Here is a 19,415-nt window from a genome sequence, read left to right as displayed (position 1 = left end):
GCTACTTGAGATGCTTGTGTCCAGTAGGTGTGAGGAAATGGCAGAACACTCATCCATTTAGAGAGTACTCGAAAGAGCTCTTGACTTGCTTGCAGACATTTTCAAAAATAAAGACAAGAGTACCTTTGAAAGAATTAAAAAGAGTGTCTTAAATTATGCACAGCAGTGCACAGTAATGTTTTACATTATATGCCGCAAAGTAATTCCACACTTTTTGAAAGTTATCTTCCAACTTGAAGGCTTTGTCTTTTATTCCTACAAGTTAATACTTTGTAAGGATAACCTCTAGAATACTGAAATACTTGTGGCTCAGGGCTACCTTTCTCTTTAATATGGAGATATCATGCATGTAGACTGCAGTAGACCTGTGCGAAGCAGCTAGTATTCGCTTCGGATTTGGGGGGACAATGATTTGACTTACTGATTTGAATCACTGTCCCAATTCAATTCAGCCAAATCTCTGAACCAGCCAGGCCCATCGCCCCCCAGCCTGGCAACGGCTGCCCCACCCACCCCAGCTCCTGGCTCTTTGAAAAAAAAAAAAAGCCCTGAATCTCCTCCAAATTGAATCACCACCCGAAGCTTTGCACAGCTCTAGACTGCACCTCCTGGCATCTTTGTACAGGTGGTATGGCTAAAATGCATGCTGGAATTTGTATTCTTTTTAATTTGTATAGCCAAAAAGTAAAGGCATCTCCAGTGTGGTCCATTCTATGCCTAAACTTCCAGCAAGCAGCCAAGGTGGTGCTTGGAAGTTGTCATTAGGAATAAGCTAATGAGGGTCAGAGTGATGATGCTGAAGTCTCTTAAGATAATTACAGAAACATTACAGCTATGTGGAGAACACAAACACAGAATATACCAAAAATCTTCTGACAACAAAAGGGAAAACTCATTCTACTTTTCCCATGATCCATCCTACATTTAGCCAAAATTTCTGAAGGCATTAAATGATTTTGTGTTTCCTATGTAGGAGTTGCCTGGTTTGGATAAACTGAGTCCAGCCTGTTCTGGTACCAGTACCCCACGCAGCAATGTTCTGGTGTCACATGGCCCTATGAGCCCAGAGAGCATGAAGCTGGTACATCGACACAGGTAACCTTTTTTTCTGCTGTAATCTCTGGGATGTCTACACAGTTTAAGAAAGTTTTAACTGTCCTACTCTGCATTGACCTGGATTCTGAAAACTCCAGAGAACTGAAGCAGAGATAGACATAGATCCAAAAGAGCCTAATCTCATTGTTGACCAGTAGTATTGTGGAAGCAGCAAAGTTGACTGCACGAAAGTATCCCTCATGTTTGTCTGTAATAACTGATACCAGATTTTTTTTCCTTCTTTGAAAAGACTTAAAGATCCACAAAGCTGCTCTACTGCAGTATTTATACATGCAGGTGGTATACATCCATAACTGCCAGTAAGTCTTTTCAGATCCCCAGATTTATGACTTAAGACGCCTGAATTTTTGATGCTTTGTTGTGCAAATACGGAATGGGTAACCTATGTGGTTATGTAAGACCCACTCTAGGCCCACCATAAAAACAAAGTCTTGTTCCTCATTTTCAGTAAATTATTAGGGGTCAAAAATAGTGGTAGAATCAACATAAAGAACTGAAGTGCTATTTAACTGCACTAGATGGAGCACAAACACAAGAATGTTACAGAAGTTCTAAAAGTCTCAACTGCTGTTCTTTGTTCCTGTCAAGGAGTGAGTCCATATAGATGACTTGAAAGTTTTGTTCAGCATACTGTATCAGAGACTTGCTCTCTTGTGCATGAATTCAAGATGGTATTATTAAGTTGTGATAAAATTCTGCAGGTCTGCCACTCTTTCAAAGTGATGGCGCCATGTAATTGATAAGTAGTTGTTCTTAAAAGTCATCAACTTGTAAAAGACTTCCCAGCCCTGAAGTAAATTAGAAAGGTTTTATTTTGTATATTATATTTGTGTGCGTCAGAGGGAGACAGAAATGTAACAAAATAATATTACATCAGAAGGGAGCAAAGTGCAGCCTGCAAGCCATTTGGACCGTGTCATTCTACAACCAACTTTTGCATGGAAAGTATCAACACTGCAGGGAGTGCTCCATCTTAATAGCTATTGCCTGGATCCTAAAGAAACATTCTGGACTTGTCACCACAGTTGTACCTCGGCATTAAAGATTAGAGTGGCTTCAGTCTGCTCTGTTTTAAAGAAATCAGGTGCAGCAATCAAATGCCTAGTAAGATGCCAACTTGCCCCTTGATTGGTGACGTTTGAACATTGATATTGTGTCAGGCTAACTAAAATGTCATAGTATTGGTTTCTTGCTGTTGTTGCTAGGGCAATGTAGGCAGGTGTGAAGATTTGTGTAAACTTATCTGGGAGTGATTTTCAAAGGGGTACTAACTTCTGAAGCTCCCCTGAAGTTGATGGGAACAGCAGGTAACTAGGAATCATTAATTAAAGATAAACTTCAGAAAAGTAATGTTGCCTAACCTTTGCACCTTTTTGCGTCTGTTTTTGTTTTAGTCCGTTGAATTTGCTGGGTTCAGTCCGACACTCGTCATCCTCTCTTTCTTCCCATACATCCAGTGAAACAGGAAACCTGGTTATTCTCACAGACAGTTCTGTGGGGGAGGCTGCTGAAGATATGTATCACATGCAGGTACAGCTGCAGTACAGCATTGCAAACCTGTTGCTCAGACTGGAATTTAACATGGATTGTAGGCTGTATTTAGAACATGGCTCATTTACGTGTATAGTAGGTACATGTAGATCTGTTCTGTCTTAGGTTTACCCACAGCTATGGATTGGATAGACAGAGCAATATTCCTGTAGAATATTCAGCTCATGCATAGATTAGTGTCTTCTAAACTTTGATAGAGGTGCCATGGAAGGAAAGATGGCAAACTGACTCTGTACCAAGATGAATGTGATTAACATTTCTGTAGGCGTACCTTGAAGGTAGCTAGTTTTGCTTAAGAACAGGAAAAGGTATAAATACGTTTTAAAAAACAGTGTGTTTAGTAGTGAACAGGCAAAGTATTTTTGCCCAATTTAACATACTGTATCCTTGTCTTATTCAATAATTACTCTCTCAATCCATGCCAGCAGATAGATGCTAAAATAGGTCCCACAGCCCAATAATTATTATTAGCGTATTTAACTGTAACTATTTCTTAGACAGAGTTCACATAGCCTACATGTCGGCTGACCTGAGACAGGTGAATATCTAATGCACCGGTCCACTCTGTTCTCTCTTTGCTGATTTCTTTGCCTTCTGCAGCTTGTTTACCCCAACTCCAGGTACCAAGGCTCAGTCACCAACGTCTCTGTTTTATCCTCGTCCCAGGCCAGCCCTTCCACCTCAAGCCTGAGCTCTACTCACTCTGCACCATCCCAGATGATTAACTCTGCTCCTCCTAGTGCACGAGGTAAGAATGAAGGGACTTTGAGCCAAAAGTCAGCAGGGACACAAAGTGGCCCTGACTGTTTTCCTAGCAGCTTGATTATGCAAAATATTGAGATGCTTTTTTATATTGATATATTCTGTAATTTCATGAATGCTCTTTTGAAGTTAAGGACTGTTTCTTCAAGTGACTTCCTCTGACATTTTGTTTAGCCCCAAAATGTTGCCAGTCATCTTTTCAGCAAGCCTTGGTGGAATATATTTCTGGTATATATAGCTAGCTCTTGCCCACTGAACAGTGTAATGGTCTATAATACATTTGCAAATCATTGAGCCAACCACTTGCATCACAGACATTGTATGAAAATCTAGGATGCTACATTACCCTGTTGTAAATAATCTTCTGAAGAGCATGAATAATTCTTTGTTACAGCACTTGAAAGAAGTGGAAGATCAGAACAATCATTCTTGTGTCTTTAAAGAAATTAAAGTATGGTATTGAAGTTCATGTACATATACAAATGAAGGTGGAAAGGGCTTGGGAAAAGGTATAACAGAATTAAAGAGGGACTTTAGGTGGAGAAAGGGGAAAAAAAGAAATTGGTTGACACCTACTGCCTTACATTCCATTTGGTGTAGAAGCAGCTGAGCTTGGTCCGGTGAATCTTCTTTTTCCCAAGTATCAGACATACAACAGTGCCACTCTGTGGCTGCTATCAGAGCCCTGCATCTTAGCAACCTTCACTTGGGTTTCTCCTTTCCTTTTCCTTGGGAATTCATGTGCAGGTCCACCTTCCTGTACAGAGCATCCACAAGTTTTTACAGCAAACCTACAGGATGCAAACTGTAGAGGATATTGCTCAGATCTTGCCTCTCTAGCCCACATAATGGAACTACATTATTTCCTTATAGCCAGAAGACTTTGCAGGCAGGACCAGAGTTAGGATTTGCTTCCTATCGACTAGAATAAGAGCTTCCTGTTTGTCGATCCAGCCTGTTTTTTCTATTTTCTCTTGCAATCATAATTAACAGTCAATTGCCATGTCATGGACACAGCTGCATGATTTAATTGAAAGGGGTCGGGTGGAACTGGAAGGTGAGGTGCAGGATCTTTTTTTCAATACAGGCAGGTCTGCTAATTTTCAAGAACTGAAAGAAAAATAATGACAACCCAGATAAAGTAATAGAATTAAGGTGACATAGCAGAGAAAGGAAAGGGGAAAGGTTTGATGGTACTGTGGATTCAGGAAGATTTGCTTCAGCTAGTTCTAGCAGCATGTAACATCTGAATCTTTTGGGATGGCAGATTTGGGTTTGCAGCAGTTTAAATGATTTTTTGCTTTAGAAATTCAGTTGTCACAGCTGCAGACCTTGCCACTCCTTTTGAGCTGTCTGACTTCCCAGCATTACTGACTCCTTACCGACTCCTACCCCTCAGCTGTGGCTTCTGCTGTTGCTTGGAAACCAACGTGATGAACAATATAAAAAGATGTCTGGTTGATGCATAAGTCAATAGCACTTCCAGTGGAGAAAAAGTAGATAACTCTAATGACTGCTAATTAGGGAACAGCAAGAGAAATCATAATTTAAAAACTGTGTTGCTTGAAAAGATATTTAATTTACTTTATTACTCTTACTTAAATATTCTGATGCTTTTAAGACAAAGCAGTTCTTCTCTGCAGTTCTGTCCATTTTCAGGTAGGCAAAAAGTAGGATTTACTTCTGCAGTCAGACCTGCTTACTGTGAAATTATGTTTGTAATAAGGTAGAACAGAAGTCCCAGATCTTTTCCAAGCTTCACAGTGTGCATATTTGGTTATTGTGAAACCTCCATTTAAAACGCAGTTGTTCATCAAGAAATAAGAAAATTTCACTTTTATAGTTCTACTGTATTAACATGACTTTGGGACTTTTGGGTGGTTTTTTTTGGTTTGGTGATTTTTTTTTTTTGGTTTTTAATTGGGTGACTTTGATGCTTGTGAAAATGAGAAACCGATGGCTCTGGCTAGAGCAAGTTCACAGCTCTGTCAATGCACCTCTATCCTTTTTATATTTATTTATATTCTTTTTAATTTAGTGCTGGTGAAAGGTGCTGGATTGACACCACTGGAGGCTGAAGCCCTCTATTTATCCACAGAACAGATACAGCATGGGCGGCAGCAGTGCAAGCTTCCCCACACTGCCCCCACCAATGTGCCTCATCTCTGTCCTGGAGGGACCACCTCTAGAGGTGAGAGGATAGTTCAGTCTCCATGACCCATCCAGTCCTTGGCCTTTCTGCTGAGACTACTAACACAGTTACCAGTTGTGCTGCTACACATAAACACTCATCAGTCAGGAATTATGCTAAGGTGTCCAACTCGCTTCACATGGACCTTCTAGCATGTATCAAACTTGGTAACTATTTTGCCACCTCTAGCCAGAGGTTGAACATTGGTTATTTCTAGTTCTTTTATTTATCAGACGTTAATAACTTTCACCTGTGGGTTCGCACCTTAACTTGGAGGTGAAAGAGTATCCCTTTAGCCAAATCTTTGCACCATCTTATCTGTTTAGCTGCACCTCCTTCTGCAGCACCCTGAACAGAAGGGATCTTTGTGACCTGGATTAACTTCTAGAGTTTGTTCAGCTTGTATCATTCCAAATTTGTGGGATTTTGTGCTGTAAAAGGGTTGGGACATAACAGGAGCATACACATTCCCACTAGAGCAGGGGCAGGCAATTATTTGGGGTGGAGGGTCGCTTACCCAGTTTTGGCAGGCTGTCGAGGGCTGCATGGGTAACCCCACCCCTTGACAGGTGCTGCGCCCCTTGACAGGGCCCCGCCCCAATATCTTGGGACCAATGTCCCAGGGCCAGCACTAGTGGGGCCCAAAGCAGGGCACAGGTTGGCAGGGGTCTGTGGAGCTGGGCTGGGCTGCACCAGCAGGGAGTGGGGGGAGCTGGCCTGACTCCAGAGAGCTCCTACAGGCTGGGACCCCATGCTCCTGCCACCCTGCTCTGGGCCCTGCTGGCACTGGCCCCGGGACACCGGTGTGGGCCCTGTATTCCCACTGGCTCCTGCACCTGGTCACTCCCAGTGCTGCCCAGCCCCGTGGTGCAGGCAGGGGGCAGTACAGTGAATGAGACGTTGTTTATCATGTGAGTATTATGTAATTTCTTGAAATTGTATTTGTATTCCCTTTGTGAGGCCTCAGGTGGGGTCCTTTTTAAATCTGTTTGATATTGCCTGTTTTCTAATAAAATGTTACAAAAAAAAAAAGCACATAGCCCCAACCCCCTGCTTGCTGGCAGGGAAGAAGCTGGTGCTGAGTGGAGGGAAAAGTGGCCCCTCACCCCCCCATAGCTGGTGCTCCCTGCTGCAGGTGCTCGCAGCTCACACGGGGCTGTCTGGAGGAGGCACAGGCCTGCCCATGTGGGCTGCAAGCAGCTAAAGCGTGGGGCACTGGCCATAGTGCAAGCAAGAGGCCACTTTTCCCTGCACTCAGCACCAGCTTGTAACCTGACCCCGCTGCCAACCTGTGCTCTGTGTCAGCTCTGGGCTTGTCCGTCAGTGGCAGCAGCTGCACCTCCCCACCACTTGCCGCATCGGACAGTGTTGGCTGCTGCTGCCCGCCCAGAGTTTGCAGGCTGGGTAGCCCAGAGGCGACATTGCAGGCTGGGTAGCCCAGAGGTGACAGTGGCAAACACTGCCAGGCGCGGCAAGTGTGTGGGCCGCAGCTACTGTCACCACGCACAGCCCTTACGGGCGAGCCCAGAGCCGGCACGGGGCCCAAGCTGGCAGTGGGGCTGGGTTACAACGTAGTGCTGAGTGCAGGGGTGAAAAAGCCACCCCTAGCCCATCTCATGTCTGGCCCCCTGCTGCAGCCGTTCGCAGCCTGCTGGGCTGTCCAGATCAGGTGCAGGCAGCCCCACGTGGGCTGCAAGCTGCTGAAGCGCAGGATGCGGGCCACAGGGCGGGTGAGGGGCCGCTTCCCCCCTTCTCTCCCCACCCCCCCTCCCATTCTCAGCTTTTCCCCGGACCACTTTTTCCCGGGCTCCTTCCCTGCCCAGGGTCCTCCCCACCCCCCTTACCTGAGGTTCTGGCACCACCAGGGCAGCCACGTGGTCCCAGGCCAGAAGCCCTAGCTGGGGCTTCCGGCTGGGGGGGCAGGGCCAGGCAGGCCCTGCTGTTGTCCAAGCCCGCTGGGCTTCCCTCCTACTGCCCTTGGTTCCTGTCGTTTCTGACAGGAACCAAGGGTAGATAAATGTTAATTTTCTAAATTTTTTAGGGGCCCCGCAGGCCGGATAGATTGGCCTCCTGGGCCGGATCCAGCCCGTGGGTTGTATTTTGCCCACTCCTGCACTAGAGGGACACTGAGCAGATATTCCAGCCTGCCTTGCTGCAGGGATTCCTCTGGCACAGTTGATTCCTGAGAACAGGGCAGAGAAAAGCACTCATGTCTATCTGGCTGACACCACCCACAGCTAGACTCGGCTTTTATGGAAAGCTAGGTTCAGGTGGCTATAGCAAGCTCATGGAGGAAACTGTGGCACAGGGAGCTGAATGACTTGTGGAGGGAGAAACTGAGGCTGGGGGGGCAGATATTAGTGGCAGGGCCCCACCCCATTCTTTCTCTGGGTACCCCCAGTCGAATCCTAGCCTGTGTGCACAATTTGGGAAGAGCCAGTGGGCCAGTTGACAGCTCAAGGCATCATGGTTGGGATAATTCAGGGTTAATTCTTGCCTCCAAAGCAGTACATTGAAAATTCATGCGTCTCTCCAACGCCCACCCTGTCCTGTTGTTCCCAGCCAGCAAGCTGCACCCCTCTGAGCACTGCCTACACCACATTTATTTCTTTGGAAGGTTTCTCGGGATGCTTTTCTCCCAGTTTTTTTTTACCTTAAGTAGAATAGGAAAACAGAGGAGGGTCAGAGTGGAAGGGATCAGTGCATTCTGGGATGCTGAAGGACTGTGATATCGCTAGCGAGCAGACACACTTTTGATGTTCCTGTTAAAAATACTGCTCTCCTGAGATAAATTTTGACTGAAAGGGCACAACTCTTGTGACTTTTCACTAGCACTTGTGACATCACAAATGATTTGAACATATGTCTGCTCACACTTTGGGACATCACAAATGGATTTGGAATGGCACAAACTGAACAGGGGCCAAGGCCATAAGAGACAAGTGATGTAACTTTTGCTTGTAGAATCTTTTTAGACTTTGAATTCTCCCCATCAGTAGCAATGGTGGGATGGATCTGCCAATTCCTAAACGTGGCCCATTCATTAAAGAAAAAAGGTTATTTGTAGGTTAGCGATAAGTCAACTAAATTAAGCAGCAGGAAAATATATCATCGGTTACTTAGCATTTCATTTTGGGGGAAGAAAATCAAGAAGTTCTAATATTATAAAAGCCTAAATCTGTCTATCTGTCCATAATACTTTATTCGTGCTCTGATTGGCTGATAGAAACAGCCAATCAGAGTGCTCCAAGCATGGGGGAATGCCACCATGATTCCAAAGCCACACCACCGGACAGAGGGTGGTGGAGCTGAGGTCAGCACCTCTGGCCTCAGCTCCCCCACCCCACCCCACCCCCTGCAAGAGGAAGAACAGCAACCGCATGGGGCATTAGGTGGCAGCACTCCATCCAAGCTCCTTCACGCCCCCCCGGGTCATTCTTGATGGGCAATTGGCTAGTACATTAAGAATGACAGATCAAACATTACACAACAAACCTTACAGTGAATTTCTAATGTCCAAAAACTAGAGCCAGGATTTGGGGAGTTAAATATAAGACTATAATGAGGATACAGTAAGAGCTCCTTTATTTTGCATGATTGACAGGGAAAGACTTTATAAATGACTTCATTTTGCATATTAATGACTATGCTCCTCTCTCTGGCCAAATTTACACGTGGTGGGGGGTGGGGAATTTAATTAGAGTGGCTCTAAGTATGGTGGGGGCACTTTAACTAAAGCTCATTTGACGAGCTTTAATTAAAGCACCCCCACTGCCATTTTGAAGCACTGGGATGCTGAATGCACATGATGCTGAGGCTTCTGGAGCATGCTAATTAGCAAATTAATCAAATCTGCTATGACATGTGCTAATAGGCACATGTTAGAGCAGGCATTGGGCACATGTATAGGTGTCCTCTGGTTTTGGCTGACCTGATCAACCGCTAACCTAGCCTCTGGTGCAGCCCTGCTTGCCAGATGGAAAGCAGCATGCCTGCAGTTACCAGTCACCTCCTAGCAAAACAGCAGCACTGTGTTGTAGGCAGAGACAGTGGAAGTTTCTGAATTTGCAGTCACTCCCTTCTAAATCACTCAGATGGAGCATCATTCTATTGTAACAGGGAACTCTTTAAGAAGATACTGGATGTTTAAAAAGGAAAATTTTTATACCTGTATGGAGCATTCTATACTGTCTAAAGGCAACTCATATTGAGCCCCATCTGTGGGACCTATGAAATCATTCTTAAAATGTCCTCAAGACAACTCTTTCCTCAGGCCTTAAAAAACATGTCTGTTTCTTAACATTTCCCTAAGAGCCTATGTACTTGGCACTAAAGTCAATAAAAATTCCCTTAGGAACTAAAAGTTCATGTTTTGGGTTAGAAGCAAATTATTTCCTTAACACCAACAAAAATGAAAAATAAGAAGGACTTCACAGTTCACAGAGTCCCTATAAGTAACTGAAAATGACTTCCATAAAGCCACTATTTTCATTGTCAATCTGTTATCTTGTTTAAAATGTTGCAGTGTAATGAAAAGTCCTCCCCAGCCTTTGCACAAGTTTTGTTTTTGAGTTAATTGTGTGTTCAGAGTTACAAACCAAAAATTGTAGCAGACACATTTTGCACACGATAGGGTCTTGTAGAGCTGTGACATTGCAGGACATTTAGAAGGACAGCTCTGTGGTAAGTCTTGCAGCTCTTGAACATGCAGGTTTGTTTTTAAATTCTTACTTGCCACTCCAAAAAATCTTCAGAGACTACATTCCACAACAGACCTGATTATTAGTAGGGCTTCAAACTCACCACATTCTTCTCCAGCCATAATTTGGAGCCCCAATACCTGATTTTGCCTGCAAATTGAATGTTTAAAAGGATATGCATAACCACAATTATTTATTATCCCAAATTGAGGAAACAAACAGTGGGGCTGGTTTTACTAATTTTACCATGCTCGATAAGCAGCTTGTGTGGAATTTTGCAGATCATGTAAAACAAAATCTTGTGCAAATCATGATTTTTTTCTAAACTGACTGCTGCTGTATGCTGTGGTTTGCTCCTAGGACCAGAAAAAATGAGGATTATATGATAAATAGCAGGGGGAAAACTTGCAATGTGGTTTGTGCTATAATGCAGTTCTTGGCACCCCTCAGCCTTTTTATATTTGTCATGCAGAAATAGGACTATCTGTGATGTGTATGTGAGTAAAAGAGACTCAGCATAAAGTGTTAGCACTGTGTTTTCACAAATAATGTTGTGTATAAAGTATACAAATGTTGTCCAAACATATTTATGTTTCATGTCTGTGGCGAAAATGTGAGCAGGACTAGGTTGCAAATGTTTTGCAGTTATTCATGCAGTGGGGTATAGATTTGTCTGGTCTCTACACCCCCTGATGAAGTTGTTGCAACTGTAGGACCTTAACCTGCATTTTGCTGGACACATTGTTCCCTCTACAATGTGCTGAATATCAGTTCAAAAAAGGTGCATGTTCTGCTTTTCTTTGTGTAAAAGCTGCATTAACCAGAAACTGTGCCTTTGCTCATATGTGGGAGTGCTGTTCAGGTAATGTGTGTGTGGTTGTGGAAAGTCTGCAAAAGGTGGCATGTCTTCTCTAAAAGCAGGCATGGCTGTGCAATGCGCTGTGTGCTGCTATCCGTTAAGTGCGTGTTTGTGGCACCAAAAAATAACCAGTGTAAATTAAAGCTCACTTTGACAGCTTCAAAATACCAGTTTCTGCATAGCATTATGCATCCAACAAGGGTGCATATATCAATAGTACTGGTCACCCACTAATGTGAATCTTTCTTGTAAAAAGTCCATTGTCAGCTGTTACACATCAGCAAGCCCATTGGTGTGGGATACTCTCCTTGCAGAGCTTGATGTCTAATGCCAACTATACATATATGCTGGTAAAACAAATGCTGTACTCCAGTATATACCTAACAGGAAGCTGGCAGACTGCCTTATAACTCAGCATCTTGTAGCAACTATCCAGATAGTAACAGCTATAGGTCCATATTAACAAATACCTTTATACTGTATTCCATATGTTGTATACCCTATTGCCATATTTGCAATAGCAGCATACTGACTGCTAGTTATATATCACCTGAAAGCATGCTGATTAACAAAGTGCCACCAAAATTCATGGAAAACTCCCTTTTTTATCTGACTGATTCTAACTAAGCCATAGGAGTCCAACCACAGGAATTGCAATCCTTGCTCTGTGTGAGGTTTGAGATGGATTTCTGCACAACTGTGTAGTGTTCCTGGCTCTTTTCCCTTACGGGCTCATCTAGAAACAAAATGCATAATTTTATAGCATCTATATATCTTTTGGGGTAATGGACCATTGAGGACATTAAATCACAAGCACTGATGGTTCCACACAGACAGATGCACATTTATGTTAAGGGGAAAAGGCTTGCAGTGACCCACAAGTGACTTGCTGGGTTGTACATCCTAAACCTAACAATATATCCACATCCTATTTGTAAAATCAGCTTATTATTATTGGACTCTTGTACAAGCTATGCACCCAACAAACAGTCAACTGCTAAGTGGGCTCAGCACAATATCTTCCTGGAATCCTGTAAGTTCATAATTCAGATTGTTGACAAGAATGAGGACTAGATCACTGGGTCACGCTGACACCTGTCTGTGGTTTGTCATGTGTACGTGATTCTTCTCACTTGTTTACAGGCTCTCCCTCTCTACCAGATAAGTACCGCCACACTCGGGAGCTGATGATGCTGCTGCCAACTCACCGGGACCGACCAAGCAGTGCCATGTATCCTGCAGCAATCATGGAAAATGGACAGGTATCAGACTCATTGTTCTTGCCGAATACAATCAGTGTGGCATTTGTAAATAGCATACAGATTTGTTGTTGTCATTTGTTAGGCATTCCACTTTGTCCCTCTTTACCTTCTTACCTTCTACTGCATGCACAGATGGCTTATTGCAGGGGTTTTCAACCTTTTCACATCACTGTACCCCACCCGGTGGCCAGACATGGAGCAATGTACCTTTGCCACCGAATGGGGGAGGTGGGTGGTGAGCAGCCATGGCATGCAAGCTTCCCCCGCATCTGGCCAGGCAGGCGGCGGCAGCATGGGATGTGCCCCGCACCCACACATACCCCTTAGAGCTATCTCAAGCACCGCCGGGGTACGTGTACCCCTGGTTGACAACCCCTTGCTTATTGTATTTACCTGAATCCAACGCAACTTTGAATTGAAGACAGCCCCCCAATAAAATGTATAAATTTGTTATAATTTTCCAAGTATAGAATCTAATTTTGCAAGACCATTTTAAATTCTGCCTCTACACCACTGCAGTGGGGTAAGGGAGAACAAAGGGGCAGGGGACAGGCAGAAAAGGCCTGACAGGCAGCAAGGGCAGAGAGTAGAGGTGGGAGTGGAGCAGAGGTTGTGAGAGACAAGTTAAAGCGGGGACAGTGGTTGCCTCTCCAACCCTGAATATGGGCTCTGGGTTGGAGTCAGAGTTGTAGCTGCAGCTGCAGCCACAGTGCCTGTTTCTCCCCTTCACACCTTCCAAACATACTGGAACCCAAGATGAGGGGTATTTTCCCCCCACGCTGAATGGAGGAAAAAAACCTCATCTTGTATTCAAGTAAATACAGTATTTCTAAGCTTGCATAGAGATTTCCATGCTAATGCCTCTTTATTTCAGAATCATAATTTTTTGGTACTAGGATGATGATGAGGATGTTGATTTCAGTGCATGTTACAGTTGTGGGCCCTCATTGTGGGGATGAGCTTTCTTGTATCCAACTTGCCCCACAGACACTGATCTTGTCACAAGCTGTCACATGACCTTACTTCTTTGTTCATTTGTTTAGAGTTCTGAAATTGTGTCCATCTTATGCTCTAGGTGCTGTGTACTAACATGATAAAATACAGTTACAAGTGGTAAATTATATACAAGTCTGAATGCTCCAAAAATATTTCACATTGTGATTCCAAACACAGAACTCTTCAGAGCAAAAGGAGACTTAAACTACATTCAGGTATCATACTGGAATTTATGATGGAAATCATCCAGAAAGGCCTGAGACTACAGTCTTGCAGCAGGATTTAAAGGTCAAAAGAACTATGAAGTTGGAACTATGAAGGTGGAAGCAAATTCTGTAGCTGAAAATTTCTCCCTTATACCAGCCCAACCATTCCTCTCATTAAACTTAGGGCTGAAATATTTCATAGTATTAGCTGACCTGGGCTTCTGTGGCATCACCACAGAGTCACAAAGGATAGGAAATGGTTCCTCAAGTAACAAGACCTAGCCCTTACAAGGCTTTCAGGGTTGAAATTTCCTGGTGTGCAAATACAATGCAACTGAAATGGTTTCCAGCAATACAGTGTCTCATAAAAGTTTCCAATTGCCCTTTGCCTACTGGCATCCATGTGGAAACTCATCAAAGACTTCTAAATGCCATCTAAATGCCTTTTTTATTGCAGTCCCTTCCTTTAGCTAAAGGAAAATGGACAAAAAAGGTCACAGAGTTCTACATTAACAGATATGTAATTGTTTCCACTTTTCTGTGCTGCCTCCTTTCTCCTTTAGCCTCCAAATTTCCAGCGCGCCTTGATCCAGCAAGTGATCGGACCATGCAAACCATGCAGTGATCCCAATCTATCTGTGGCTGAGAAAGGTATTTTTTCCTAGATGTGTGCTTGATTCCTGTGGTAATTTTCTCCCTGTCATGCTAACACATTAATGGTTTTTCCCCTCGCATTCTTATGATATGATTCTTATGATTTACCAAACTGAAAGCTTCTGCCAATATAAAGGCATCTCAGCTAATACTTACTTATGCAAAGGTAACAAGAACCTCCACTAAAAAAGCTTTTTATCTTTTATTTTTATTAATACTAACTGAACTCTGCAGTCCTTACTCAGAAAACTCCCATTTAGTTCATTGGGAACTTTGCCTAAATAAAGGCTACAGGATTTAGGCTAGCAATAATAACAACAATACTTATCCTGTACATAGAGCTTTTATTCTGCTAAATGTTTTCAAAATACTAATATATCCGTGTATCCATCCTGTGAGGTACTTTTTGAGATTTGATCAATACTATCAGAGATGGACACTCTGTTCAATCAAATGGTTTGGGCTCTTTGAAGGTACGGGACATGAAGCCTTGCTGGCAAAAAAGACAATGATGTGGCTTTATGATGTTTACAGAGAACCCCTCCCAAAGCTGAAGGAAGCATGAAAGAAAACATGAGGCTGCTTTTTTTTTAAAGTTTACCTAGTGGTTTGTGTTGACTCTAATCATGAATCAACCAGAAGATGGCTAAGGTTGGAAATCGATGTGAAGGGTTATGAATGTGAAGATATGTGGCTTCATGCTTGGCATAACAGAAAAGGGGGATAAAAATAGGAGGTCAGAAGATGCTCTTTGCAGTTGCATTCTGAATGAACATGAGTGGAGCAAAATCCCATTTGCTGAGCGCACAGAAAGAGAGGTTGTCATAATCAAGACATGAGATTGAGAGCTTGGTTAGTATTAGTTGTGTGGATTGGTAGAAGGGGCCTATCTAAGACAGCATTGTCCATCCTACATAACACAGGCCATAGGACTTTTGTGAATTAATGCCTGCTACAGTAGGTGTGATTTAACTAGAGTAGGGCTGGCCATATCTGGCCCACAAAGGTTAACATGCTGCCTGTGGGGTCTCACCTGGCAAGGACTGAACTACAACTAGCCTGTGACTGTGACTGAGCTAGAGCCATGGTCTCTGGGACAGGACAGCATAGCTGGAGAAGCCCGGTGAGTCTGCTGCCCACACAGTGGTGATGGGAGCTCACACCGTTCACACAGCAGTCACAGCAAGGGAGAGCTCATGCTACCCATGTGGCAGCACATGGGGGAGGAGGCTTGTGTCCCTACATGGCAGGGGTTCTCAGGGGTTTGCATGGCCTGTATCCCATGCGGTATGTGCCCTAGGGCTTGCAACCAGTGTGGCACACAGTCTCTGGCTGCTCAGAAGTTTGATGCCCCTGAAGCAGAGGTGTTTTCTAGAAGAAGCATTTGAACATAAGAAATGCCATACTGGCTTAGAACAATGGTCCATCTAGTCCAGTATCCTGTCTCCAGCAGTGGCAGTAATAGATGCTGTGAAGGGAGAGTATATGAGTAGAGCACGTCTATAGTGATCCATCCCATGTCATATTCTCCCTGGTGTCCAGCACCATTAGTTTATGGGTGTCAGAGGATACACCCCTGACTGATCTGATAAATAGGTATTAATGTACCTATCCTTGATTAATTTGTCTAGTCCCTTTTTTAACCTAACAATACTGACTGCCTCTAAAACCTCCTGTGTTGAGTTTCACAAGTTAAGTATGTTTTACCTAAAAAGTACTGCCTCTTGTTTTTTTTAAACCTGTCACTGTTAATTTCAGGCAGTGGCCCCTGGTTCCAGTATTCTGGGACTTGATGAATAACAGTTCCCTGTTCACTTTATCCACAGACAGCATAACTTTACAGACCTTTCTTATATCACCCCCTCATCTTTCTCCTAGCTTTTTTAATCTTTCCTGGTGCACTAGCTACTGATCAATTTTGTTGCCCTTTTCTGTACTTTTTCTAATTCCACTACATCCTTTTTGAGATGGGAAGACCAAAACTGCACACAGTATTCAACATGTGGACAGACTATGGATTTATATAGTGGCCTGATGACGTTTTCCATTTGGCTTCCAATTCCCCTTAACATTTATTCTTTTGGTCACTGCTGTGCATTGAACTGATGTCTTTAGCAAGCTATTTACAGTGATTCCAAGGTTTCTTTCCTGAGTCATAACAGCTAATTCAAAGTCCAGCATTTCATCCATATAACTGAGGTTATTTTTCCCAATGTGCATTACCCCCCCCAGGTCTGCACAATCAGCTGCCAGTGACCCCCTCACCCATCAGCAGGATTGGCCACCAGGGACCCTGGTCACTGACTGGTGTCAGGGGGGGCATGTGCCCCTCCCAACTCAAGAGGCACCAGTCACCCATGTTTCCAGTGATACAGAATCTACCACATGCCTCAATATATTGTTCCAGTAACTAATTACAACTACAAGTAAAAAAAAATATGTGCTCTACTTCTCATCTCAATTTGCTGAGGATCAGCTTCCTTCCACACATTGGCTTTTGTTATACTACTTCCTTCTAAACTAAAAAGCCCCGTTACCAAATTTCTGTTCCTTCCTACGTACTTAAGACTGTGAGCCAAGGACCTTGCAACTTTCTGTTTGTTAAACTAAATACACTGAGCTCACAGAATCTTTCAGTATAAGGCATCTTTTTCCAGTTCTTTATTCATTTTAATGACTCTTCTCCAAAGCTTCATTTTTTCAGCATCCTTCTTGAATTGTAAACATCAGAACTGGTGTTTTCCAGTATTGCAGTAGCAGCCACACCAGTGTCAAATCATCATTTTTAGCAATCCCTCATGGTTGCGGATGATCACTTCCACTGGTCAAGTAAAGATGAGTTCCTTGATGACTAAGAAGGTCAATTCTAGAGTCACAGACTCTCTGGCAGACACCGCAGGTGGTGATTAAAGGGAGGGCCAGACCACAGATTTATGTTTTGTATCCTTTCCATTCATTTCTGTCATTTTTCTGTCTCCAGGGTGAGATGGTTTTCCTCAATGCCACTTCTCTCACAAAGTGTTGCCATGTTACCTGCCCTAGGATGGTTTTTCCCAATTTCTAATCTCAGTTCAACTTGAGGATGTCCTTGAAGCATTTCCTCTGGCCCCTGCATGTGCTTTGTCCTTGGCCAAGGTGGGAGTATAGCAGTTGTTCTGGCAAACATATATCACGCATGTGCACACAATGTCCTGTCCAGCACAGCTGATGTTGAATAATTAATGCTTCAATACTGTTGATGTTAGTGTTGATGAGGACACTGGCATTTGTGCAAGGGGCCTCCCACTTTATGCCAAGGATCTTTGGGAGGTAGCACTGGTGAAGGCATTCTAGACTTTTCAGGTGGTCCAAGCTTCACAGCCATAGAGAAGAGTGGGGATTACCACAGCCTTGTATAATAGGAGTTTTGTCCAAGTCCTGATGTCGTGATCATTGAATGCATGATGATACAGTCTTCCGAAGGCACAGCTGGCACATTGGATCCTATACTGGATCTCCTCATCAGTGCTGGCCGCCTTTGAGAGTTGGCTGCTGAGGTGTGCAAAGTGTCAAGTTCTCTTGCTCCTGTCTGTCAATTAGGATATTTGCCAAGGGAGTTGATTGGGCTGCAGCAGGCTCATGGAGCACTTTTGTTTTTCCCCAGCACTGGTATGCTTGAGAAAAGCAGATAAGGGCTATTTGTAAGTCCTCCTCTGTATGTGCAACAATCATCAGCATAAAGAAGTTCCACAATTAAGACTGATGTAACTTTGGTTTTGGCATGGAGGCGGTACAGATATAAAGATTCCTGTCCATGCTGTACTCAATACCAATGCCGTGTGGCAGACCATCATTGATGAACATCTCGATGACCACAAGAAAGATGGAAAACAGAATTGGTGCAGTCACACAGCCCTGCTTGATACCAGTTCAAATGGCAAAGGACTCTATAGCAGAGCCTTTATATAGGATGGAGGCAATTATTTGCAAAGGTTGCAAAGAACAATTTTCCAACTATTTAGTTGGTCTAATAAAAGATATCACATCTACCCAAAGAACCTTGAGAACAACACCAGGAACTTATATATGACCTTTATCAATTTGACCAAAGACCCTCAACTCTGTTAACTGGAAGGCTCTGTGGAAGATCTTATCAAAGTTTGGCTGCCCAGGGAAATTTATCACCTTCGTAGGCTCATCTACGAAAGATTCCCTTTGAGGATTTGAACTGAGAGATTGGAGAGAGAGTGGTTGCCTTTTGAGAAGTGTGCCCCCACAGATATTTGTGTATTTTTGTCTTTGATAGTTTTGTGGTGTGCATTCATTCTGGTACACAATTGCTGTTTGGTTTCTCCTACATTTTCCATCAAGGCATTTATTAGGGTTACCATATTTCCAGGATCAAAAAGGAGAATACATGTGTGTGTGTGTGGGGGGGGGGGGGGGCTGGGCAGTGATATGCCTGTGCCCTACCTCTGCCCCTCACTCCCAAGCCCCTGCCCCCCCAGCTGTGCCAGTACCCCTCACTTCCAACCCAGAGCCTCCTGCCCTCCAGCACTGCTGTGCCCCTAACTCCTCACCTGCAGCTCTGCTGCCCCCAGTGCTGCTCACTCATGACCCACAGCCCCCTGCCCCGCCAGCCTTGCTGCTCACACAGCTCGTGCACACACTCACACATTCACTCTTGCCTGGGAGCAGCTTGCTGGGGCCCATGCACAGAGCACGTGACCCCTGACAGCCCATCCTTTCCTGCTGCTGCCAGCCCCAAGTATCCAACGTGCTCATGCCCAGGAAAAGTGGAGGCAAAGCAAAAACCGGACATTTGCTTGTATTTTAAAAACCCATCTGGACATGAGGACAAGGATCCAAGAAAAAGGACATGTCTGGGAAAACCTGGGCATATGGTAACCCTGAAGTGCCACTGAATTTATGGCACATTATAATCCGCCTGCCCTCTGATAACCCCAGGTAACCTGTCTGCATTTTCCCAGCTACATTCTATCACCAGTTCAACATTCCCCCTCACCTCCCCATCTGTGTCACACCTGTTGTCTCCCATTCCCTCTGATCCTCACTGCCACGCATTTGCATTTTCATAGACCTGCATTTTGCATATTGGTTCCTGTTCTACCCAGAAGA

At 44.0% G+C, this 19,415-nt stretch overlaps 1 protein-coding gene across 10 annotated transcripts in view; it reads left to right on the top strand.

The window, feature by feature from the left end:
• The window catches only part of DOCK3 (dedicator of cytokinesis 3), a 632,225-nt gene that overhangs the window by 595,269 nt on the left and 17,541 nt on the right, over nucleotides 1-19,415 (top strand). For 3 of the 10 annotated variants that reach the window (XM_090021446.1, XM_090021448.1, XM_090021444.1), the window contains exons 47-52: nucleotides 974-1,095; nucleotides 2,511-2,646; nucleotides 3,268-3,415; nucleotides 5,468-5,620; nucleotides 12,323-12,441; nucleotides 14,207-14,294. In XM_090021446.1, coding sequence (XP_089877572.1) covers nucleotides 974-1,095; nucleotides 2,511-2,646; nucleotides 3,268-3,415; nucleotides 5,468-5,620; nucleotides 12,323-12,441; nucleotides 14,207-14,294 — 766 coding nt within the window. The remainder of the gene's footprint in view (nucleotides 1-973; nucleotides 1,096-2,510; nucleotides 2,647-3,267; nucleotides 3,416-5,467; nucleotides 5,621-12,322; nucleotides 12,442-14,206; nucleotides 14,295-19,415) is intronic. The other 7 variants (XM_090021454.1, XM_090021449.1, XM_090021447.1 and 4 more) reach the window with 6 other exon arrangements.

Source organism: Crocodylus siamensis, chromosome 11 (assembly GCF_052110815.1).
Source record: "Crocodylus siamensis isolate JL-2025a chromosome 11, ASM5211081v1, whole genome shotgun sequence".
Lineage (NCBI taxonomy): Eukaryota > Metazoa > Chordata > Crocodylia > Crocodylidae > Crocodylus > Crocodylus siamensis.
Note: the sequence above shows the minus strand (reverse complement) of the source record. Positions and strands in the feature narration are given on the sequence as shown.